This window comes from Mollisia scopiformis (genome assembly GCF_001500285.1).
Source record: "Mollisia scopiformis unplaced genomic scaffold LY89scaffold_2, whole genome shotgun sequence".
NCBI classification, from domain to species: domain Eukaryota; kingdom Fungi; phylum Ascomycota; class Leotiomycetes; order Helotiales; family Mollisiaceae; genus Mollisia; species Mollisia scopiformis.
In genome coordinates, this window is record NW_017263582.1 from 418,819 (window position 1) to 441,485 (window position 22,667).

Genomic DNA, 22,667 nt, shown 5'->3' on the forward strand with positions numbered 1-22,667 from the left:
ACGTCAATGAAGGATAGTGACGTGGTTCTGTTGACCGGAGAGATAAAAAAAAAAATTTGCAATCTCAAGCTGGAGAAGGAACGACGAGCAGAGCGCCCGCTCGAGGCAAGTGAGGTCTGAAGATGGCCGTTGACAATGTCTTTTTTTCCAGCTTGTCGTCGAAGTCGCGAGGTGAGGTGGCGAGGATGGGATTAGCGGATCTGTTCACGCGGAGAGAGGAATAGCGACTTGCACTATCCTGGTTACTCGGCACAGACTGTCGCTGTCCAAGTTCCAGTGGTGTGGATCCCCTTCTCTGTCCCTCTATCCAGGATTAAAGAAACCCGGCTCTACGACCGGATTTTCCCTGGTCGCTTGTTGTCGTCGACGGGATATATCCTAACGCGTCGTATCGAACTTTTTTGGGTTTGATAATGGTGTCGGACGAAGGTTTGGACAATTGCCACCCCGTTGAAAAAGGTGTAAGTCTTTCATGAAACCGACGAAAGTACCGACAGTACCGATTTCCCTTTCCCTCGCGTGAGCGTGAAGACGCCGCGGACTCTAAAATTGCATTACGACGAAAGGAAACGCGAGCACGACTACTGACAAGGACGGTATGAGATTGGCCTCTGAGCATGCAGTGCATCTCTGGTCTGGTCTAGGTGCTCGCTCAGCCGACTTGACCAGGTAAGAAGTTTAGAGTTGTCCAACGACGGAAGGTTTATCGCAAGAGTGGAGAAGATCTAAGGTTACCCATGCTGAGTGTGGTCCCGCGAATCCTTCTTGGGCAACGTCTAGCATGGCCAAATGAAAGTTCGATGGAAAATTAACGATGGCTGAGAATCGACTTTGTCCGCGCCCGAGTGGGGGCCCGGCATCAAGGCACAATTACTAATATTGCATGCTATGTTCACAGGTTTGTCTTTCGACCTTCAAGTCGTTGCATAAATTTATGAAGATCAGCGTCGAGTTACTGTATTTCCAAGGCGAATGTTTTGCAGTTCTAAGGTATGGCATTTCTCCTTTTCTATCACATGCTTTATGCAGGAGGACAGGCTCATTGGCTATCCAAGCATCATGGTTGGTTCCTGGAGCAAACACAGCTCATCCACTTAGAGCATATTTCCTTCTTTGACATTCTCGGTCGGTACACCCATAAAAGAGCATAGCAGCCGCTACTCCTGCGAGCTCTGCGCCCGATGACTCGCTGCAGTTTGAAATAGGAGCCTTCTCTCCGCCAACGAATCATGGAACGGGAGCAATCTACAGATCTATTACCAAGAATGCGCCCGTGGCTGAAAGAAGACATGAGCTTCACGGAATCCCACCCACCAAGAGGAAAGTAATCCCTTCTTGCAGGTGGATTCAGGCCATTCCTTCCGCTGTGTCCACTGGGAAACCAAGACAAGGACCCTGAATTTCCAAGCCCCTGAACATACTGTACAAGATCAGGACCCTTAACATTCCCACAGCTGAGCGAAAATAAAAAAAGATGCGGTCGTCTCATCAAGAATGTTGCATTTCGATGACCTCACCATGCATTTCCACTTTGTTTCAACACCGCCACTGATGTCGTTAACTTCCCAGGGTCGCATTCCGCATCCTCCCCAGAATAATGAGATCTGTGGCTTGCCTACCCTGCGACGATCTGCAGAGAGAGGGGCGAAAATGGGAGTTCTGCGGACGGCACGTGATAGAAGCAAATTCCGTAATGAATTGGAGGAGACTTGAGATTCTGAAGCCAATGTGAGACGATAATGTACATTGCTGACTACTGATTGTGTTTTGATTGTTGTTGCTGTTGACAATTGAAGCTTGAAAGATGGGATGGGTTGCTTTTATCGCGAAGTCAAAAAGTGATGTCCCGATAAGAACCAAATTTATAACACGACTTACTTAAGTCCTGGTCAAAGTTATGAGTTGCCACTACCTCATGAAATGTCATATATGATTTTTCTTGAATAATTAAAGGTTCATAAAAAGTCCTGCACATACTCGCACTCTCAAGATGTCTTCATTCCTGGGGCTCGAAGGTTATCATGTATTCATTACCGGTGCTGCTGGCGGCATTGGCTCTCAAGCTGTCAAAGAGTTTCTAGGTATGAGAGCAAATCCTTTTTTTAATATCTCTATACCATACGTTCAATCGACATTTCTTGTTGTGTTGGGTAAATTAGAGCGAGTGGCTGCATCCCACTTAACATCTTTGCTACTTGCACTTTCAATCTCATGTTGCATCCAACTACAAGTTACAACAAGGTACAACCAGATGCTACAATGTTACATGTTGATATCTGAATGAGAGAACACTCACTCAATTCCGTTTATACTGTCCCTTATCAAAAAGCTCCTCTCAAAATCTTACACTACACAGACCAAGGCTGCAAAGTAACAGCCCACGACCTCCATCCTATCACCAGCCTCCCCTCCTCCCATCAACTCTTTACCGTCAACGGCGACATATCATCCGAGCCCTCGATTGAAAAATGCATCGCCCAAGCCGTGGCTCATCATGGACCTATCAACAGTACGTCAAACTTAGCTCCTCTTCCAAACAAACTTCGAGTATCAAATTCAAGAGTGACCATCTATATACTCTCCAAAAACACACACACTAACCTATCAAACAGTCCTAATAGCCAACGCCGGCATAACCGACGAATCGCATTCCTACCCCATCTGGCAACTCCCCCTCCCCCTCTGGCAAAAGACCTACACCAATAACATCCAAGGCACCTTCCTGACCATAAAACACTTCCTCCTCTCCGCCTCCGCCCAGCAAACCGCCCACTCGGGCCAAGAAATCGAGAACCTCGCCATCGTAGTCACAGGCTCTGAAACCGGGAAATTCGGACAGGCTGGCCATATCGAATATGCTTCCGGCAAAGCGGGCTTGCAATATGGCTTGGTTCGCGGAGTCAAGAATGAGATTGTGAGGTTGAATAGTAAGGCCAGGATTAATGCTGTTGCGCCTGGGTGTAAGCTTCTTTTCCCTTGTTCTAGATGGGCTTTTATACTAACAGGAAGGGAAAAGGGGTCGACACACCGTTAATCGAAGGACGACTCGATGATCCGAACGAAATGTGGACAGAAGCACAAGCCACCGTCCCGCTCCGCAAAATCGCCAAACCAGAAGACGTAGCCCGCACCATGGCTTTCCTGGCCAGTCACCGGGCCGCTGGACATATTACGGGAGAATGTATCAGTGTCGACGGTGGCATGGAAGGACGTGTTGTCTGGAAGAGAGACGAGATTCTTGAACCCTCGACCTCTGAATTAACAAAGAGAGAAGAATCAGTGCCAATTCCCCAAACTCTCCCACCGCCCAAAAGAAACATCAAAGTCCTCCTATCCATCGACTTCGACGCCATATCCGGCTTCCTAGGAACGGGCGCCTCGTCCACGACCAACATGTCCGACTACAGCTCCGGCTACTTCTCCGGCCAAGTCGGGGTCCCTCGACTCTTGAAGCTGTTTAAAAAGCACCGGATCTCTTCAGACGTAACATGGTTCATACCCGGGCACTCCATGGAAACATTTCCCACGCAAACGAAGATGATCTTGGACAGCGGAGCAGAGATAGGATGTCACGGGTACGCGCACGAGGGCGGGTCTCAGATGACAGAAACGCAAGAAAGAGATGTTATAACCAGGTGTGTTGAGTTGGCTACCAATCTCACGGGGAAGAGACCGCGGGGTTGGAGAGCACCGTTGTATCAACTTAGGGAAAATACCGTTAAATGTCTTGAGGAACAGGGGTTCTTATACGGTACGTTTCTCTCTCTCTCTCCCCTCTCCCCTCTGCAAGGCAGGACTGATGAAGCAAAAGATTCCTCCCTAACGCACCACGACTCACAACCCTATTTCCTGCCCCAAACACCCGCCATCCAACCCATCGATTTCTCGCCCCACGTCCAGGCCAGCACATGGATGAAACCCCTCCCTCCGCCCTCCCCACCAAACGACAAGACGCTCGTAGAACTACCAGCAAATTGGTACATGGAAGATAGTTCGTCCCATCCCATCCCCTCCCGTCCCCTCCAAACTGCAAACTAACAGAAAGCGACAGTGACACCGATGCAATTCCTGCCCGCAGCACCAAACTCGCACGGCTACGTGCCGACAAGTAGTATCCTCTCCATGTGGCAATCTCGATTCGAGTATTTATACCACGAGTCCTCTGACGACGACGAGAGAGGGGGCCATTTCATCTTCCCGCTAGTGCTGCACCCTGATACTTCGGGGATGGCGCATGTGATTGGGATGATTGACCAGATGATCACTTGGCTGAAAGGGTGGCGAGAGGAAGTGAGATTTTGTAGGTATGAGGATGTAGCTAGAGAGTGGAAGGCGAGACAGAAGATTTGAGGAACTGGTGGAAGCTTGTGTGAGAGCAAAAAAATAAGGCAATTTTGAACTAGCAAAGCAATCCAGTATGTGGATATAGGGGTATCATAAACATAATCTCCCAAACGCCAAACCCCTTTTTTCTCGTTCAACGCCGATCCGAAAATCAAGTAGCCTCGCTGTTTGGCGCTTGCCAGACGCTATAAGTCCATTTATCACATTCCTCATTGATGTTTCCTTTCTCGTGCTCCGCGTCCATTGCCTCCTGGAAGTCCTTTGCCATTGCAAAGATTTCGTCCATGGTTCTTTGGAGTCTCTGGGCGGCTCGCTGGTAACGATTTGGGTCTGCTTGATGTCAGTATGATCACATCTTTCTTCTCCTCAAATTGCTATTATTATCACCTCCATGTCCGTGCATCATCATCTCAACAAATAAATCTTTTTCCTGGTCGGAGACAGGCTTCGCGTTGTTGAGATGGTCACCCCTTTTGTAATCAAATACTTTCTGTGGCTTAGGAGCATCCTCATCAGCGAAAGGATCGTCTGATTCGGCATCTGGGTCATTGTCTGCACGATTATCGTCTTCACCAGCGTGGCCATTCTGCTCGATTGTTTGAGAACGAGATCTTGACTGGGAGAGCGCTCTAGCTTCCTCAGCTCGGACGATGTCTTTGTACAGAACTTGTCCCCAAAAAGGTTCGTCAAACCTTTCTCGGAGCCTTTCCTGAAAAACTTTGTGTTGGAGCTTGTGAAGCTCCTTGCGTTCTCGAGCCCTCTCCTGCTCCCATCGTGCCTCGTCTTCCAGGCGGATCTTCTCTTGCTCACGCAACCTTTCCTCTCTGCGAATTCGCTCTTGTTCGCGGGCGTCCCTTGCGGAAGACCTACTGGGTTCTTCAGCCTGGCGTCTATCGTCTTCGCTAAATGGATCGTCCTCGTCGACAATCTCTTGCTCGGGATTACGTTGCGACGAATTGGTGGATGAGCGATAGCTGGAACGAAGAGCGTCTTTCTGTGGATTGGAACTGGTAACTCGTCTCCAAGCTTGCCGCTCGGGGTCATTCTGTATTCTTTCGAGAGCTGCCCATTGCTCCCGGTGAAGCTGATTTAAAGCACGTCTCCTCTCGGTTCTCATTCGTGCTTCCTCTTCTTCACGCTTCTTAGCCAATCCAGGGGCTAGTCGGCGACGCTCAGCTGCTTCTTCGGCACGTTGTCGAGAAGCCAATTCTTTGTCCAATTTTTGCAGAAAGGGCCCAAGTTGGGCTAACACGCTTCTAGTTGGCTGTGAGATCCGATAAGAGATACCCTTCGAGCGTGCAGCAGCTTTGGGCTGCAGTCTTGGTGGATGCTTCAAAGCCGAACTTGCCAAATCAAACAGCCAACGACAAAGGTCTTGAAACTCGGCAAGATCATGATCTTCCATTGAACCTCGGTCAAGCTTTGCTTCAGCATAGGCGACGATGACTTTGAGAAGCCCTGGGACAATGTTGAAGTACGTATCTAAATAAGTCAATATATAATATTCGGGAGATTGCAGAAGGGTTTACCAAGAAGGGTTTCCTTTATCAGCGTCATCTCATCCAGCGTCATCTCATCCTCAGGAATCTCAAGTCCTGGTTTTCGCATACCTTCAAGCTCTTCTCCTAGAGTAACAAGACGTGAAGAGATCCCTGCTTCAAGATCCGGGATGCTAGGATCTGATTCTTGTGCTTCCTCTAACAGACGGCACTGTCGTATCAGATCCTCGACCTTTTTCTTGATTCTCTTGCCTGGTTCGGTTAGAGGTGTTTCCCTCCTATCTTTGATATTCCCTGCAACCTCTTGCCACCTCCATTCACCGTTCACATCCTTGTGTCCCACTTGATTAGCTATGCTAAGCATATCTCTGAGAAGTCTTATCTTGATTAAGTGGTCTTCGGCATCATCGAGGAGCTCGTCCTCTTCTTCACCACTCCCATTTTCTTCATTCTCCTCTCCATTATCATTTTCCTCCTGGTCAAAGTGCTCCTGATCCTCCCCAGATGCCGCAGGTGCCTCCTCGCCTTCACTGTAGTCTGCCATCATTTGAGATAGCGATTCGGGATTCCGTTTTGAGTGCACACGTTGAATGGTCGTAGGTATGTTGGCGGGATTTTCCGGGCCTGGATCCAAAAGGATTCCATCGACATTCCTGGTATCTTCCACGACCGCCTCGGTTTCTTGCACTTCCGAGGCACGGATAGAGGCAGCATTCTTTTTTGGTCGGCCTCTACCCTTCCGAGGAGTTGACGGCTCTGTCACAGCTTCCTCGTCGATACGCTCTCTTACTGGAAATTTGCGAGAAGATGTTCCTCGACCGTTAACTGTAGGAACACTCAAAACACTACCTTTGCCTCGAGTCTGGTGCTGTTTGCCAGGAACTAGCCCTTTACTTGTCTTCGCCATAACAAGTGGTGCCTTGGATTTCGACATATGCTTTGCTCGTTTCCTAGGAGAAACCTTTTCGTGTTCATCGGACTCGTCTACATCGTATGTATTCTTTCGAGGCAGGTACTCTCTAACGGGCGGCATAAGTGCAATCGGAGAGTCTTGCTCAGACTCTTCCGAATTGGCTGGTGGGAGGGGAGCGAGGGTCTCTTGTGGCGGTTCATTCGCCATTTCTTCTTCCTCTGGAACATCATCGCTCTCCTCCATGATCTGATCTTCTTGTGGTACGACTTTGGTCGGAGTCGGTTTCTTCGTAGGACTGATGAGATTTTTGAGCATGCCAAGTACTCCTATGATCAATGATTAGCTTCAATACTCCTTGCAGGTGTGTGAATGAAAAGTGATATACCAGTGCTCTCTTTCCTGGGCGTCTCCAGCCTCGTCTCGCTCGCAGATGCTGTCGCCATTTGATCTTGGCCCTACAGGCTCCCACTTGAGCTCCTTACCAAGAAAGTCTGCGACGAAACACCTGAGCTTTACAGATCATAAGTCGAATTACGATCTCGTGTAGCTTGTAGTGGGGAGGAATCGAAAGTCGGTCTGGAAGGAGTTGTGCACAAGCTTGTAAACAAAGCTAAAACAAGGGGCAGACAGGGGCCCAAGCTCCCTAGCCCGCCATCAAGCTCGAAACACCCCGCAAACCGTCACACAAGTCAAGATGGATACCCCAACGAGCATTCAGCAGCCACAAGGCCAACTTGCTTCGAGCAGCTTGCCCATACTTGATCCAGCACAGGCGCATACCTTCATCAAGCCGGTAAAACGAATTCATGAGGGTCAAGATGTCCCCGCCTTTCTTACTTCGCAAGCCTATCGTGATATCGGCATCTTCGTCATGCAACTCAACATAGCTGTATGTCCCAGAAAGACGGATGTCTCCAATAGAAATCAAACATGGGCCCTTGATTCGCCGATGTCTCATTCCGAGCCAGTGCGGAAGCTACAGGCATTACTCCAGAGCATAGACTCCATCATCGAAGAAGCTCCACCAGATACTGGACCCCGAAGATTTGGCAACGTCGCTTTCAGAAAGTGGTATGAACTTCTAGAAGGGCGGGTTCGGACTCTACTAGAAACTCATCTACCCAAGCCTGTTCTAGAATTTAGCACCAACTTGGATGGTGGTGTGTCGGTTCTGGATGAACTTATCCCGTACCTTTTAGGTGGGTTTGGAAGTGCTCAAAGGCTGGACTATGGCACAGGTCATGAACTTAGTTTTCTTGCATTTCTGGGCTGCATCTGGAAGCTTGGTGGTTTCGCAAAGGAAGTCTCAATCAATGGTGATGTGGAGCGAAGTATTGTCATTGGTGTTATCGAGCCGTATGTCCACTTGGATCACCCAGCTCAATGAAGGATGCTAACATAATCTCAGATACTTGAGAGTGGTCCGCCGTCTCATCCTGACTTACACGCTAGAGCCAGCTGGTTCTCACGGGGTGTGGGGATTAGATGATCATTCATTCTTACCTTACATTTTTGGTTCATCTCAGTACAGTCCCGCTATCAAAGATGGCGATGCTATGCCACTTGAAGGGTCTCTCTCAGGAACTCCCAATCCAGGGGATATCACGAAGAAGAATATCGTAGATAGAGAAAGGAAGCACAACATGTACTTTTCAGCGGTTGGCTTCATTAACGATGTCAAGACTGGTCCATTTTGGGAGCACAGCCCCATGTTGTTCGACATATCTGGGGTACCGTCAGGTTGGGGCAAAATAAACAAGGTTCGTTCATGCAACTAGAGAGAAAGTGTTGATCTAATCCGTGATTAGGGCATGATAAAAATGTATAATGCAGAAGTGCTGTCGAAGTTTCCGGTAAGTTCTGTTTTTATATTCAATCATAGTCAATCCTAGCTCCCAGTACTAATATCACTTTCAGGTCGTACAGCATTTTCCTTTCGGCTCTTTGTTCTCCTGGAACCAAGATCCCTTGGCTACACAGGCCACGACGACAGTCCATATGGCTAGTCAACCAGCTTCTCGATCGAGTTCTGCTCGTAATTCAACGACTCCCTCAAGCTCGGACGCGACTAAAGCACCGTGGGCCGCGGGGAGAGTGGGACCCGCGACAAGTCAGCCTAGCAGTGGGGTGACGCCATTGAGAGCCCCATGGGCAACAGATGGAGGTAGTGGTAGAACTGCTGGAGGAGCTTCGATGCCACCTCCGTGGTCTGATGGGCCGACCAGAGCCCCTTGGGCTAACCAAAAACCTTCCAAGGACTGAAAAGGAGAAGAGAAATGCGAGAAGAGCAAGGTACATTTGCAGCATTTAGCGGGGCGTCTGGTGGTTAAGGACGCGTCGTCCCGTACTTAGATTGCATTAGTGGCGTTCCTTCGGACTGTTAAAATGTAAACAGTCCCCATGTCTTTCAGTATCTAGATCACTGTACGAAGAAATGCACCACAGAGACGTCGAATGCATAGGTGTCAACTTCGAATTGTTACACCTAACGAGTAAGATCGTGCATGAACATCTGGTTTCGAGCATGATCCCAAGTAGGTCTTAACAACAACTGAGTATGCAATATTTTTATTATTTGCTTCACGAGTCTAACTCCAATTCTATGTGAAACGGCGTTTCAATGCACGGGGTACTTACTACTTATGCGGCTGCCCGCGTTGACTCGTATGCCAGCCAAGCAGCTGTATTTGTGGAGATGACCGATTCAGACAACAGCAGAGCACTGTAGCTGATCTCAGTCTACGGATTCACAAGAAGGTGACGGTACTCGTAAGTTGATCGATTGGCATTGATTAGGGACTTTATCCCATGCCGAATTTAAGCATGAGGTCATCATTGTTGTTATTGTTAGATGCTGGTGGAAAGCAAATGATCCAAGATAAGATGCAATAAATGAATGTATTAAAAGTGGGACTAACCCTAAAATAGACAAGGTTCTACCCTTCAAATATCTTGGTCTCCCCAAGACGTTCTTTCCAAGTCTTCTTCCCAAACATCCACCAATTCACAATCGAACCACCATCTCTCAATTCATCCCAAAGTAATTATCTATCGCATCTGCAAAAATGCCTGGTGTTCGTAAGTACACTTCTATTCTATCCTGCATCAAACCTCCATCACAAGCCCATTTCTCTGGTTATCAAACGTGGAGTCTGCCTTCGATAGCTGCCACCACCATCTTCAATCCCAACACTGTTTATACTCGAGTACAATTGCTGACATACATATCTACTAGCTCCCAACGCGCTTTCCGAGGTCAGTCTTGCAAGTTTAAGACCCATAGACGGACGAGTCGTTAACAACAAAACAGCTCAAGGCGAAGTTCAAGAAGCTCCTTTCCAAGAAGTCGAAGAAGACAGAAGATAAGCCTGCGGAGACCAAGCCAGCAGAGACATCCACAAATGGCGCTGCTCCAACGGAAACTGCACCTCCTGCCGCTGAGCCTGCTCCCGTAGCTGCCCGTAAGTGGTGTCGTGTGACCAATTTGCTTACTTGGAGCTGACCTTGGATACACATAGCAATCGAGACTAAAGCTGCCGAACCTGCCGCTCCAGTCACTGAAGCTCCTGCTACTACTGCCACTGAAGAGGTCAAGCCTGCGGTGGAGCCTGCTAAGACCGAGGAAACTCGTAGGTGCTTCAACAACGACTTTCCGTTAAAAGCTAATGATACCAAGTTACTCTCGACTCCACCCCCGCTCCCGTAGTCGAAGAGGCAAAGAAGGAAGAGCCTGCTGCTACCCCGGCACCAATCGCAGCCGCATAAATACGCCCACCTGCATCCCTTATCGCATCGAATATAAACATTTTGTTACGTCGTTGCGACTATAGTATGAATGGAGAGGAGAGTTAGTAATGGCAGGAGTTCTGAGGTCGGAGTGGACAGGATATCTGATACGTTCGTTCTTCGAGCGATCGTCATTGGCGGTGGAGCTTTTACTTTCTCTAAATACCCCCTTTACGATGCACGGATCAAGGAATGGCTTTATGTGTGCCTATTGATGGACAAAACGATACCCTGATACCCTTGCGTTGAATTAGTCTACAATTGATCCTTTTCTCACATGATATTTACCAGCGAGGACGATCATCTCACTGATAATGTACGTTTCAGCTTGTCATTTGATTACGTCGAACTCGTTGTCCGAGAACGTCTATATTCTGAGACTATTTCAGATAATATGACTTCAGTGAAGGGCAATGACAATTTATGTCAGGCATCTACTATGCTACTACCATCTCTACAATACAGTCTTTTCGACTTCTTGTTCTTATCTTCGAATTGTACTTTGACCCCCAGGATGTTAGCTATTGTCTTGCTGTTGAAGATGTCACCGTAGTTCATATGCCCCTGATCCGTCTACCAAAATGGTTATCAAAAAAGGAATTTTACTCCAGAACTCCCAGTCTCAGACCACGAACAGCGCTACATTCAGCACGCCCTCGCCCGAAGGTGATTAAGGTTAAATATCCCCACATTCTGGACTCTCCAAGGAACAAGCCTCCTCTGGTTCATCCATTTTCGGATAAGAAAAGCTTCCGAGTATTACACTTTTTGAGACTTCGGGATGTCATGTTCCACCGCAATTAGAGGTATCGTGTTCCTCCAAAACTAGTGTTTATCATTGCTTGGCTCCTTCTCTTATCCAAGGCATCAACTAAAACTCTTTCCTCCTCTCTTTGCTTTGATTTATCCTACTCGGTAGTATCAGTACGCTCCAGGAAGATCCTGTCATTCTTTACGGATCCCCCAGAGTTGTACCCCACAGTCCTTTTAGTGCACAAAAGCAGCAGCAACCATGAAATCGGTCACTCTTTTTGCCGTTCTGGCATCACTGCCTATCGTATTCGCTCAATCCAGTTCCAGCAGTGTAGCTGCAGCAGCAGCGGTTTCGTCGTCAACATATCTCCCACCCTCATCAGTAGCTTCCGTTCCACTTCCCAGCATTTCGCCAGTAGGAAACTATTACTATGCTGGGTGCTATCTCGAACCTCCAAATGCAAGGATGCTGCCTTACCTCGTCGTGGCCGCCGATAACATGACTCTGGAGATGTGCTCTTCGAATTGTGCGGGGACGTATCAATACTGGGGCGTTGAATATGGACGTGAGGTATGTATCTTTGTCTTTATTTTCCAATGGGGTTTGCAAAGCCTACCTTGGTGCATACGACAATTGTTGCATGTTCTGGACAGTACTTCCTTTGGACACTTTGGAATCGTGTGATTGACTGACGCTTCCGGCTCTCACTCTTCACAATAGAGATTGTCCTAGATTTCCGGGGACAATCATAGAATTGGGCGAGCTGGCGTTCAAGAGAGTGTTGGGGCAGGTCCAGAACTGAGAGTCGCAGATTGAAGAGTTTTGGAAGTAATTGATCAGGCTTATTCTGACTTTACAAAGTGTTGGTGCGGATACACACTTGCTGCCGGGACCGTCGAGACAACCACAGACCAATGCAACATTCCTTGCGGTGGTTTGCCTACTGAGATGTGCGGTTCACACAATGGCATGTCTCTATATTCATCCCTGAGCTCAATCGCTCCTCCATATGTTCCGCCTCCACCTCCAACGCCAAAGATCCCTCAGATGGCCGGTCCGTACACATCTCTAGGTTGTGTTACCGAAGCATCTAACTACCAGAGAGCCTTAACCAGCTTTGAAGTAGTGAACGCCAATATGACTAACGATATATGTGCCACTGCTTGCGCCGGATACACTTACTTTGGCACAGAGTACTCGAACGAATGTAAGAAGTACCCGCGATGTTCTTGAGCACAGCTTACAATACAGGCTATTGCGGAAACGTTCTAAGTGCAGGAGTAAATGCTACCGCCATCACTGACTGCTTCATGAATTGCGCTGGAAATTCGTCAGAGGCTTGTGGAGGACCAAATAGACTCAATCTCTACTACCTCATTCCTGGCCCAACACCGTCTCCTGTCTCGTCTACCACGCTCCCACTCACGCCATATCTATCCTCGTCATCATTAGTATTCGTCGTCTCGACCAGCTTGCCATATCTGTCAATGTCCTCCTCATCTTTGGTCATCCAAACATCCTCCCTATTGTTATCCTCGTCTTCATCCTCTCTGGTCATTCCAAGCCCCACGCCATCTTTATCCTCAAGCGCAAAGCCCGTCGTATCATCAGCTTCGATCCAGTCTTCGCCTGCAGCTACTGTAGTAGGATCTTCGTCCTCAAGCATACTTATCGTTCCATCGACCTCGATAACATCTTCAGCATTTTCAATGAGCCCCGGAACTTCATCCTCTTCGATTGAACCTGTTCTTACGTCGACTTTAATAACGGTTGGAGCTTCATCCTCCTCAAACTTACCAGTTGTTTCATCGACTTTGATGCCATCTTCGCCTTCTGTGTCACTACTCGGATTTTCATCATCCTCGATCAAGCCTAGTGTTTCATCGACTCTGATGCCATCTTCATCATCCTCAGTCAAGCTTGTCGTTTCGACGTCCTCGATCAAGCCCTTGTCATATTCTTCATCTGTAATAATAATTGGATCTTCGTCGTCGTCGACAAAGTCTGTAGTTTTGTCGACTTTGATAACATCCTCAAGCTTGTCAGTAACCAAAATGAGCAGCACTCCGTTAGTAATCAGCTACAGCGGCTCCTCCAAAACGTCCTCAAGCTCGTCAGTTTCAAAATTGTCCAGCACTCCGATAGTGATCAGCTCCAGCGGCTCATCCAGGACGTCCTCAACTATCGTTTCTACGTCTGCTAAAACCACCACCTCCTCATCCTCTAAGCTCTCGAGCGCTAGCTCTAGCCCCACCAGGTCGACATTGTTGACCGTAGCTTCAACTCGCACATCATCAATTCAACCATCAGGAACCTGGGCATCCGTAGGTTGCTTCCAAGATGCAAGAAATCATTTATTGACGGCCATCACCAACGGCAATACAATGAATGTTGAAGCTTGTATTTCAGCTGCTGCCGCCCAAGTAACTGCCAAGACACCTGTCAAATATCTCTACATTGGGCTGGAGAATGGTCAGACATGTTTTGGCGCAACGGCAGTACCAACTCTCACCTCTTTGGTTGGAACAGCTGCATGTACAGTGACTTGTGCGGGCAACAAAGTCGGTTCCCCGGTTGAGACTTGCGGTGGAAACTTGCAATTCAACTTGTGCGAAAGCATGACCGTTGGGGGAGCTCATGTGGCCGCTGCCAATTATCCAATTGCAACCCCGGCTCGCGATTCTGAATGAGATTATTGGCAGTAGCTAGGGGAGTCTTTTGGATTCGTTGCATACTAGAGCCAAATTTATTTCATGCTTGTTTACATATCAAATGCCATTTTGGTATTAGCTTTATAGCCATATACTTGCCAAGGCACCATCAATTGAATTTTCGGATTATAAAGGACAATTGAGCACTACTAACAATACAGAGGATTCATTTCGTGAAGACTTGAAACCTTCGAGGACTAAGCAAGAATTGAAGCCACAGCAAGAACGTATTTGTGAGACCGAAGTTGCCTTTTGAAAGAAAGGTTTGATCACCGCTCCACAAGAGTTGATGAACCGTAGTGATGGTAAGCTGGTCCCACAATAATAACAAGCCGTTTTCATACGATCTACACTATAGAAGAAACTGAAACTCTCCAAATACAAAGGGGGGCATCGCATATTTATTGATGCAACATCGTTCTTGGCGTTGTATACATGAATGCAGCCAACCACAAACTCCGAATAAAGTAAGGCGAAGATATCAAAAAGCTTTTTTCATCTTTCAATGCTCTTCACGCTACATGTAACAGCCCTGCAGTGTGTACTTGCCTCGCGCAATCGGCATTGGACAATCGATTGTCACTGAACAGATCGAGGGTCTTGTCTTGTGTATCACCAATACGGAGTCCCATTGAGCCGCTTGTACTCGCTGTCAAAACCTGTTGTGCTCCCTCGAATTGATTGTCAACGATGCAAGAAGAGTTCTGAGCGTGATTCTCATGCAATGATTGGCCATCGCGACCCTGCATTTAGCTTCGGGCTAACCACATGAGCGGCGCTTTGAACCAAAGCTCCCAAAAATAATCCCCTGATGGGAAATATATCTCCTTCAGTCGCACAGCTCTCTTTTTGCTGGCTCAGCTCGAACAGCATTGATCCTGTTGACTCCTCGGAACCACCGTTTGTTGCATCTGATACCTTTCAGACCAGAGAACAGCTTCCCGTAACAAGCAAGACCCCTGAAATTAGCTACGCGATTCGCGCTGGGAAGTTATCGCAGAAAGTCGCGTATCCATCCACTTGAGAGCTTGGGCGGTGTACAGAAGAATACCGGCACTGCAAGGCCAGGACGAAGAAACACGTTGTGCGTATCTGGCTCCTCTACCGACTTTTACAGTCATCTGCTTGCCGGGAAGATCTTTACCTGCATTGCGTTGCGGTGAATCTCGAACGAGCGCCATCCATTGAGTGAGTGTGACGTGTCGCAGCTGGTTGGTTAGGCTGATCGCATCCTTCTTCTTGGTGGATCGCTGAAGCTGGTTTCAAATCGATTCTTATTGAGACAGAGCTAACGGGATTCTATCTTGGTATAGTCAATTCAGGATCCTCGCATCACCAAATTACATCTTCCATCTTCAACGATTGCCAACATGGCTGATGTCGCAGCACCCGAAATCCCCCACCAAGAGGATGTTCCCAGCGATGCTCCATCGGCAGATGATACTACTGGAATAACCTCTGAAGTTGAGGCGGAGACGGAGACGGAGAAAGAGGCACCAGTGAAGGAGGGGACAAATGGGCTGAAGAAGGAGAATGTTCCTCCCAAGCGGGGAATCCGACCAGGAGTCTCATCGACTGCAACAAAACCTACGGCCTCAAGCGCTACTCGAACTACGACTGGAGGGCTTTCAAAGCCCCCTACACGTGCGCCACTTGGATCTTCAGTTCGGAAGCCACCGAGCAGTGCAACTGCTCCTACTTCTGCCAGTGCTGGCCATAGATCTCAAGCTTCTCAAGCTTCACTTGGTTCCGGCGACGAGAAAAAGAAGACTCTCGGCACCGCACCGCGAAGAACCTCTTTGGCCCCAACTGGAGCACATGGATCTCCAGCCAAGCATGCAGAAACTGCTGCAGAAAAGAGGACAAGTGCTGCTCCCTCTGCTACCCGGAAACCCGCTACTTCTATAAGCTCAGCAACTCCGAAGCCCGTCTCCAAGCCTCTGTCGAGCAGCACCACAACAAGACCTACTCCATCTGCGAGCACGACAGCTAGCAGATCTGTCCCGATGTCAAAGCCTGTCCCAACCAGTGCAGTTGCTGAAGCCAAGAAGCGTCTTTCAACCATTGCTGGTTCGCCCAGCACAACGAAACCTGTAGCACCTCGACTCGCTAGTCATGCTACCACTCCATCTAAGGAGGTCGAAGAGCTCAAGGCCAAATTGGCAGACAGCGAGATTCGGGTTGAGGAGCTGAAGAGTGAAATTACTGCTTCTCAAGAGAAACTCCTGGAACTTGGCAAGCAGGTTGAAGAGGAAGCGAAGAAAGTATCCGAAGCCGAGACAAACATCAAGACGGAGCACGACCAGATGATCGAAAAGCTTCGCGCACAGCACAAAGCGGATATCGAGGAATTACAAGCTCGATTAGCAGAGGCCGAGACAGCTAAGACATTAGCGTCAGAGTCATCTCTGAGAGCAATTGAAGAAGCACAACAAGCAGCATCAGCAAAGGGTGCATCGGAGATAGCAGAAGCACTTGAGAAGCTCAAGAGCGAGCATACCTCTGCGCTCGAAGCATTAAGCGCTGAATTAGCTCAAGCCAAGGAGGCCCATACTCTTACGTTATCAGGAACATCTGAGAAAGAGACTGAGATTGCATCCTTGAAGTCCCAAATCGCCGAGGACAATCAAAAGCTGGAAGCTTTACAAGCCGATCACCAATCAACACTTGAGGACTTGCAGAAATCATTAGCCGAGGAACACGAATCGACACTTTCTTCTTTAAAGACAGCTCATGCGGCAGAGCTTGCTAAGGGAAACACAGATGCCACCTCTGTATATGAGAACCAGATAGCAGAACTCACCCAAAAGCACGAGTCTACCGCTAGTGACCTTCAAACTCGCCTTGACGAGGCGATCGCCGCTCAAGCTGCTTTAGAAGCCAGTCACAAGGAGAAATACGATGCTCAGTCGGCGGACTCTGCAACCGCTTTATCAAAGCTCGAGGAGGAAATTGCCAACCTGAAGGCAAAAGCCGAGACTGATTCAGAGGCGTTGGCCAAATCGTCGAAGGAGATCGAGGACCTACTAGCCCAGACAGAATCTGCTCAGCAACAATTGTCTTCAGCTAATGAGGGATACGACGTTTTGCAGAAGAAGGTTGCAGCTTTGGAAGCCAAGAATGCAGGAGATGAGGAAGCCGCCGCTGCTGCCCAGACTGAATTAGCATCAACTAGGCAAGAAATTGCTTCATTACAGCAGATGATGGATACTTTCGATGCTGAAAGCAAGAGCAAGGATGAAATGCACAGCAAAATTAAGAATGAGCTCGCAACGACTGAGAAGCATCTTGAAGATAAAGCCAAGGAGATCGACCTCTTGCAAGAGAAGCATCAAAAGGAACTCAAGACTATCTCTCAGGATTACGAAGCAGAGATTGACTCCCTGCAAGGCAACTCGGGCATTAGAGAAGAGTACGAGGCTTTGAAAGTCAAGCACGAAGAGCTTGTCCAGTCCCTCAGTGAAGCTACATCAACTCATGCTAGCGAGATCGAAGGCCTCACGACTAAGCATGAGCAACTTCTCAAGGCGCATAGCGATACAGCAGCCGCTCAAGCTCAAGAATTAGCAGCTCTTAAGGCAACGAACGAAGAGTTGGTCAAGTCTCATGGAGATTCCAGCGCCTCAAGTGCTAAGGATCTCGAAACGCTCAAGTCTGCACAAGCAGAGCTGATAAAGTCTCACGAAGATGCGCTGAGCACGAGTGCAAAGGAAATTGAAGCATTGAAAGCTGCACATGATGAGCTTACCAAGACTCACAATGATGCAGCATCTACTCATGCACAGCAGCTTGCCACCCTCAAGGCAACTCACGAGGAGCTGATGGGATCACATACAGCTACTCTGGAAGGCCAGATCAAAGAGATTGCACAACTGAAGCAAGATCTCGCTATTGCGACTGCCGCCCTTGATGAGAAGGAAGTAGCTCACCAAAATGCTCTTGAAGAGTTGAAGTCAACGCACGCCAAGAACTTGGACGAAGCTCACGATCGGGCAATTACTGCAGGTCATGCTGCACATGCATCGGAGCTTGAACAATTACAAGCTAACCACGCCGAAGCTATTGCCAAGCTGAAATCTGATCACTCTGAGGCCGTGGCTGCGGCTCTCCTTAACGCTGAGAAAGTTCAAGTAAGCGATGTCCCCCTAATGACCTACACTGCCTGGTCATCCATGGCCCCAAGTGAATATGAGCTAACACGTTACTAGGCAACTGAAACTGGTCTTCAAGCCGAGATTGCAAAGGCCAATGCTGCTTTGACTGAAGCACAGACGGAGCTTGAAGGCCTAAAGCAAGACCTTGCACATGAGAAGATGGCCAAGGCTACTGCGCAGGCTGAACTAGAGACCGCATTGAACAAGAAACCAGATACATCTGAAGTGGATGCTCTTCGTGAGGAATTGCAGACCTTGAAGACACAGCATCAAGCTTCCCTCATGACAGCCCAGCAAGAATCTGCCAAAGCTACAGAGGAGCATCTGGCCACCAAATCGGCATTACAAACTGCTAAAGCTGAGCTCGACCGACAGAAAGCCGAGAGCGAGTCTGATTACAAGGATATGCACGAGTCTTTGACACAGCTTGTCGAAGAAGCCAATAAGAAAGCCGAGGACGCTGAAGCTCGTCTGAAAGAAGCAGAGGCTCATCTCAAGGTCAAGGATGCAGAGCTTGCGGAAGCAAAAGTAGGCCCCTAATTCTCCATTCGGCTGCCGAAGACTAATAGATGATAATAGACAAAGGCAGCACCCCCAGCTGAGAGCAAAGTGTCTGGTTTAGCTGCCAGCAAATATGCCGATGAATCAGAATCGGGTGAAGCTGCCACAGCACCCGTCCCAGAAGTGGCAGAAGGTGAGCACGACAGTTCATCAGCCGCATTAGCATCGGTCCGACAACCCTTTCATAATGCTCAATCTTGCATTTCTTCAGAGCTGTCTCTTTTGTGTACCCCATCTGTTAAAGCATCCCGTTCACAGCCCGAAAAGAGAATCAAAACTAATAGTTCTTGGAATATAGTTAGCGAAAGCTAGTGTCACCCTGCAGCAATTGGACCAAATGAATGAGGATTTGCGGCAGGATAACCTAAGGTATTTACCATTGCCCGAGAATACAGTCGCGTCACTGACAAAAACAAAGGTCTCTCGAATCGATCACAGAAACCTCTTCCTCCGCCGTTGCTGTGTAACCATTTTCTACACCAATAAAACACCATTGTTCCCAAGGCAACGACATTCTTCACCTTTAACAGCCAGCGGCCTTCTCTTTTCCTTTCTCGGTTCACCATTTGCTCAGACAGAAAAAATCGTCATACGATACCCCCAACCTATACCCCTTTGCCTGAACTTGCGCTTGTTTCTATGCCACTCTTCTGTACTTAGTGTAATCAAGAGTGGTTTCTAGGTGGACGATGGATTTGAGATCTGTTTGTGAAGCCGTTGTTTTTTGGTTGGGTGTTTTTCTTTTTGTATGATGGAGTGCGACACTAGTATGCATGGAATGTCGATGGAATCCTCTCTCTGTGATGTTATTACTGATTGTGTGTGATCTTACTAGTGATTTGTCGTCATTAGTGGTAAATCTTAATTATTGACTGCGTACAATGTGAAAGTCAGGGCCCCCCTAAAAGCAGAGTTTCGCTTCGTGCTACTCACTCGTCTCGCCCTTTTCTTACCAAGTAATAGATTCGGTTCATCAGCGGAGTTCAGGCAATGTCATCTCATCGCCATTATTTTCCACCTTCCCTTGCGCAAACAATCTTGCTTGGGAATAAAAACCTAGATACAGCAACGAGAAAAAGATGGTCTCAAGATTTCGGTCCTATCGCATCGGATGTCCCCGGATATTAGCTCACGATAAATCACCTATTCACTATTTACTCAGCGAAAGAGTTGTCCAGTATTCACGGTCTCCATTGGTTACTGCTTTCTAGCCAACGATAGATTGATTGTCTGTCAATCATCTTCATTTTATCAGCAAAAGCACCCCGACGCCCCTCGTAATAACATAGTAATCCACCTCCATCTCGTGCTTGCTTGCTGGACATCCTCCAAACCCCTGTCCAGTTCCTCGTCGTCGTAATTTGATTGTGTTAATCATTCGTAACATTAATTCATAGCAAAGCCGTTGTAAATAGCAATATTGTTGTGTATGTATGGGCTGTATATCTTTGATGTAGGTCCTTTTTTTTTTTAGGTCGGAGTTAGGTGAGTGATTGATGTGTAGTGGTTATAGTCGGATTCTTGATTACACCATGTCGATGTGAACCTCGTCAGTGTTTGTTTGATATGTCGAGGATGAGGAAGGGCTCATCTCTGAAAGTGCTTTGGGAGGCAGCGATGACATGTTAACTTGCTGTTGGGGTTGAGAGCTTGAGGTCCTGAAGAGATTCATGGTGCACAAGTTGAACAGGTTTGGCCACTGCACATGTCGTAGTACCACCAAAGATTCACCGACCACAAAGCCTAGATTTGTTAGCCGTCTTGACGTGTTGGTCCATAATTCTGAGACTTACCAGCACCAGCCAGCCCAATATTGCCCCCTGTGGACCGCGCAATGCCAAAATTCCCGAGACTAAGGGCAGCCATGGGAGTCCCTGCTCGGAAGACCCAGTCGGGCATTGAGCCGGAGACCCTTAGATTTTCTTGCCAAGTCTGTGCAATAGCCACAGCTTTGTCTAAATCATCGTTGATGCCTGAAGCCTTGATACTGGCTTGCTGCAAGTGCTGCGTGTGGCTCTGGAGGAGTTCGGTAGCGTTCATCACAGCTGAAAGGGCAGATTGTGCTTTCTATAGATTTGTATTAGTGATGTCCTGAGCAAAGAAATTGATTACTTACTTCTTCAAGCGCATTCTGGCGTTCGTGTAATGCTACCACCATGGGCACAAGTTGCTGCTACTAAATGTCAGCGACAATTTTCCAATGATGAGTCTGAAAAGCTCACCAAGGCATCTTGGATCACCAAGACACTTGCTTCCGTCTGTCCAACAGCGTTGTTGATACCTCCCACGCGCTGTTGGAATGCATCAGTGGCTACGGCGAGAGCCTGCTCTTGCTCTGATGCCATTTCTGCGTTTCCTTGGAGGACCGTCTGCATTGAAAGCTTGAACATATGAAGAACGTCCGTGCCACTACTGAGAATGGACTTGACGACCGAATCAACGCCCTGTGATTCGTTAGCACTTTTTTATTAGAAGAATTGGAAAGTAGTAAATTAACCTTGATATCTTCCGATACGGTTTCGAAAGCGCTGTTTAACTTGGCCTTCCCGTTTTCGGCTTGATTTGTCAAATCATCAACGAAGGATTTGGCGAATCGTGAGCTGGCCTTGAGATGCTCTCTCAGTCTCGTCAAATCATCGTCCACGCCACTCGTGAATTGTTGCATAAGTTCGACAAGTTGCTTATGCACGAGAATTGCCTGGTCTAGCGAAATGTCAGAATTTTCTTACACGGATATCATGACTTTGGACTTACCTTTCTCAATGTCAAGACGTGCAGCTCGGCAGATGGTGACAGCTTTGTCACGATTGCTGAGCCATGTGCTCCAAGATCTTTCATCTCCCCCAAGAGCCTCCAAACAATCCGTAACTTGTGCTTGGGTGATCCCTAGTTGGCTATGCTTATCACGAGAAGCACGACAGAGGGCCGAGCTTCCAAACGGGCTGCAAGCTTCTGGTGTCACGAATCTGGCACGCTCCATATCACACATGGTAAGACCGTTTGCGAAGCTCTCCACATGATGTCTTTGGATGTGAGCACTACCCCACTGATCACTGGACGCGTCATTTTCCTCAATTCCATGGCAGTTGTCCATAAGTAATTGGGCAGCCGTACGATGGCAAATTGGTTTCTGCTCCAAGTTCTTCAGCACCACTATTGCGTTGGTATAAGCTTCTGGCTTGCGAGCGCTGAAATCGAGTAATTCGCTGGGCTTGAATCTTGAAGACTGTTCGATTGGCGACTCAATTGGTGCATTCACATCTGGCGGGTTAGCTTAACCCTCCTTCAACTGGAAAAAATAGCTCACCTTCAGATATCAGGTCAGGCTGTGCCACGCCTCTAAACCAGTTGGATGGAGAGGACAAAGCATTGACAGGCAATGACGCCAGGACGAGGACTTGTGAGAACTTCATGTTTGACGGCGTTGAGGTAACAATCTTGAGTAAAGTTAGGAATTGTGGGGGTGATTGAGGGGCATGGACATGCTGTGAGAACTTATTTGTCAGGTGGGAGCATGGAAGGTGAGAGGTTGAGGTTCAACGTCAACCTAAACGTTGACCTTAGAATCCTTGATATTGCGTGGGAGAAGAAGTTGTATCGCGAAGGATTTTCTTTTCGCTGACTTAAGGGAAGATTGTTCTGAGGTCGGAAGGTATGAAGGTTGTCGTGGAAGGTTGTCGTGGAAGGTTGGGTTTGTTGCGGAAGGAAAGAGGATTGGAGATATTGAATCCGAGAGGAAAGATCTAAACTCGAATACCTACTCAACTTTTCTCGGCCTTGCGTTCGCTTCTGAGATGCGAGGACTCGCACTGATTTGTGGTACGAGAGATGTATCCGAGATTGAAAAGGAGGGACGTTAAGCATGGGATGAGACGCGACACTTCAGAATCCCTCCCCAAGAACGCATCGACATCGACATTGAACATACATCACCTTAAACGTAGT

General features: G+C 48.0%; 8 protein-coding genes across 8 annotated transcripts; 5 read left to right on the forward strand and 3 right to left on the reverse strand.

Moving 5' to 3' along the window:
* The first annotated feature begins 1,852 nt into the window (after window positions 1-1,852).
* Window positions 1,853-4,550, forward strand: LY89DRAFT_166636 (polysaccharide deacetylase). Its single transcript, XM_018205533.1, has 5 exons — window positions 1,853-2,081; window positions 2,357-2,509; window positions 2,613-2,960; window positions 3,017-3,991; window positions 4,052-4,550. Exons 1-5 carry the CDS (start codon window positions 1,991-1,993, stop codon window positions 4,348-4,350), a joined length of 1,866 nt encoding a protein of 621 aa, XP_018077430.1. The 5' UTR covers window positions 1,853-1,990; the 3' UTR covers window positions 4,351-4,550.
* LY89DRAFT_679892 (uncharacterized protein) lies at window positions 4,388-7,327 on the reverse strand. The gene is made up of 4 exons (XM_018213961.1): window positions 7,142-7,327; window positions 5,874-7,082; window positions 4,732-5,826; window positions 4,388-4,674 (listed from the first exon to the last, which is right to left on the reverse strand). Exons 1-4 carry the CDS (start codon window positions 7,197-7,199, stop codon window positions 4,496-4,498), a joined length of 2,541 nt encoding a protein of 846 aa, XP_018077431.1. The 5' UTR covers window positions 7,200-7,327; the 3' UTR covers window positions 4,388-4,495.
* Window positions 7,262-9,291, forward strand: LY89DRAFT_166776 (serine/threonine-protein phosphatase-like protein 2A activator 1). Its single transcript, XM_018205534.1, has 4 exons — window positions 7,262-8,112; window positions 8,165-8,516; window positions 8,565-8,609; window positions 8,674-9,291. Exons 1-4 carry the CDS (start codon window positions 7,451-7,453, stop codon window positions 9,016-9,018), a joined length of 1,404 nt encoding a protein of 467 aa, XP_018077432.1. The 5' UTR covers window positions 7,262-7,450; the 3' UTR covers window positions 9,019-9,291.
* Window positions 9,292-9,790: 499 nt separating this feature from the next.
* Window positions 9,791-10,728, forward strand: LY89DRAFT_679895 (uncharacterized protein). Its single transcript, XM_018213962.1, has 5 exons — window positions 9,791-9,834; window positions 9,992-10,011; window positions 10,067-10,217; window positions 10,275-10,385; window positions 10,433-10,728. The coding sequence occupies exons 1-5, from the start codon at window positions 9,822-9,824 to the stop codon at window positions 10,519-10,521; spliced, it is 384 nt and encodes a 127-aa protein (XP_018077433.1). The 5' UTR covers window positions 9,791-9,821; the 3' UTR covers window positions 10,522-10,728.
* An 826-nt stretch (window positions 10,729-11,554) lies between these two features.
* LY89DRAFT_727859 (WSC-domain-containing protein) lies at window positions 11,555-12,529 on the forward strand (the record flags this gene model as incomplete). The annotated part of the gene is made up of 2 exons (XM_018219201.1): window positions 11,555-11,866; window positions 12,158-12,529. The coding sequence occupies 2 exons, from the start codon at window positions 11,555-11,557 to the stop codon at window positions 12,527-12,529; spliced, it is 684 nt and encodes a 227-aa protein (XP_018077434.1).
* A 136-nt stretch (window positions 12,530-12,665) lies between these two features.
* On the reverse strand, window positions 12,666-13,916 carry LY89DRAFT_663554 (uncharacterized protein; the record flags this gene model as incomplete). Its single annotated transcript, XM_018212711.1, has 2 exons — window positions 12,666-13,334; window positions 13,809-13,916. The coding sequence occupies 2 exons, from the start codon at window positions 13,914-13,916 to the stop codon at window positions 12,666-12,668; spliced, it is 777 nt and encodes a 258-aa protein (XP_018077435.1).
* Window positions 13,917-15,377: 1,461 nt separating this feature from the next.
* Window positions 15,378-19,189, forward strand: LY89DRAFT_727861 (uncharacterized protein; the record flags this gene model as incomplete). Its single annotated transcript, XM_018219202.1, has 5 exons — window positions 15,378-18,137; window positions 18,216-18,689; window positions 18,741-18,855; window positions 19,025-19,091; window positions 19,141-19,189. The coding sequence occupies 5 exons, from the start codon at window positions 15,378-15,380 to the stop codon at window positions 19,187-19,189; spliced, it is 3,465 nt and encodes a 1,154-aa protein (XP_018077436.1).
* Window positions 19,190-19,904: 715 nt separating this feature from the next.
* LY89DRAFT_776894 (uncharacterized protein) lies at window positions 19,905-22,135 on the reverse strand (the record flags this gene model as incomplete). Its single annotated transcript, XM_018222089.1, has 7 exons — window positions 19,905-20,465; window positions 20,516-20,789; window positions 20,839-20,895; window positions 20,945-21,166; window positions 21,220-21,425; window positions 21,477-21,983; window positions 22,030-22,135. 7 exons carry the CDS (start codon window positions 22,133-22,135, stop codon window positions 20,248-20,250), a joined length of 1,590 nt encoding a protein of 529 aa, XP_018077437.1. The 3' UTR covers window positions 19,905-20,247.
* Between the last annotated feature and the right edge of the window lie 532 nt (window positions 22,136-22,667).

Excerpts from the sequence above, each read along its gene's own strand:
- LY89DRAFT_166636 (XM_018205533.1), top strand. The coding sequence starts at position 1,991 with ATGTCTTCATTCCTGGGGCTCGAAGGTTATCATGTATTCATTACCGGT. Across the intron at positions 2,082-2,356 it reads AGCTGTCAAAGAGTTTCTAG|ACCAAGGCTGCAAAGTAACA; the intron begins GTATGAGAGCAA and ends TACACTACACAG. Across the intron at positions 3,992-4,051 it reads AAATTGGTACATGGAAGATA|TGACACCGATGCAATTCCTG; the intron begins GTTCGTCCCATC and ends AGAAAGCGACAG.
- LY89DRAFT_679892 (XM_018213961.1), bottom strand. The coding sequence starts at position 7,199 with ATGGCGACAGCATCTGCGAGCGAGACGAGGCTGGAGACGCCCAGGAAA. Across the intron at positions 7,083-7,141 it reads GCCCAGGAAAGAGAGCACTG|GAGTACTTGGCATGCTCAAA; the intron begins GTATATCACTTT and ends CATTGATCATAG. Across the intron at positions 4,675-4,731 it reads GATGATGCACGGACATGGAG|ACCCAAATCGTTACCAGCGA; the intron begins GTGATAATAATA and ends GACATCAAGCAG.
- LY89DRAFT_166776 (XM_018205534.1), top strand. The coding sequence starts at position 7,451 with ATGGATACCCCAACGAGCATTCAGCAGCCACAAGGCCAACTTGCTTCG. Across the intron at positions 8,113-8,164 it reads GTCATTGGTGTTATCGAGCC|ATACTTGAGAGTGGTCCGCC; the intron begins GTATGTCCACTT and ends ACATAATCTCAG. Across the intron at positions 8,610-8,673 it reads AAGTGCTGTCGAAGTTTCCG|GTCGTACAGCATTTTCCTTT; the intron begins GTAAGTTCTGTT and ends TATCACTTTCAG.
- LY89DRAFT_679895 (XM_018213962.1), top strand. Across the intron at positions 10,012-10,066 it reads CTCCCAACGCGCTTTCCGAG|CTCAAGGCGAAGTTCAAGAA; the intron begins GTCAGTCTTGCA and ends ACAACAAAACAG. Across the intron at positions 10,386-10,432 it reads TGCTAAGACCGAGGAAACTC|TTACTCTCGACTCCACCCCC; the intron begins GTAGGTGCTTCA and ends AATGATACCAAG.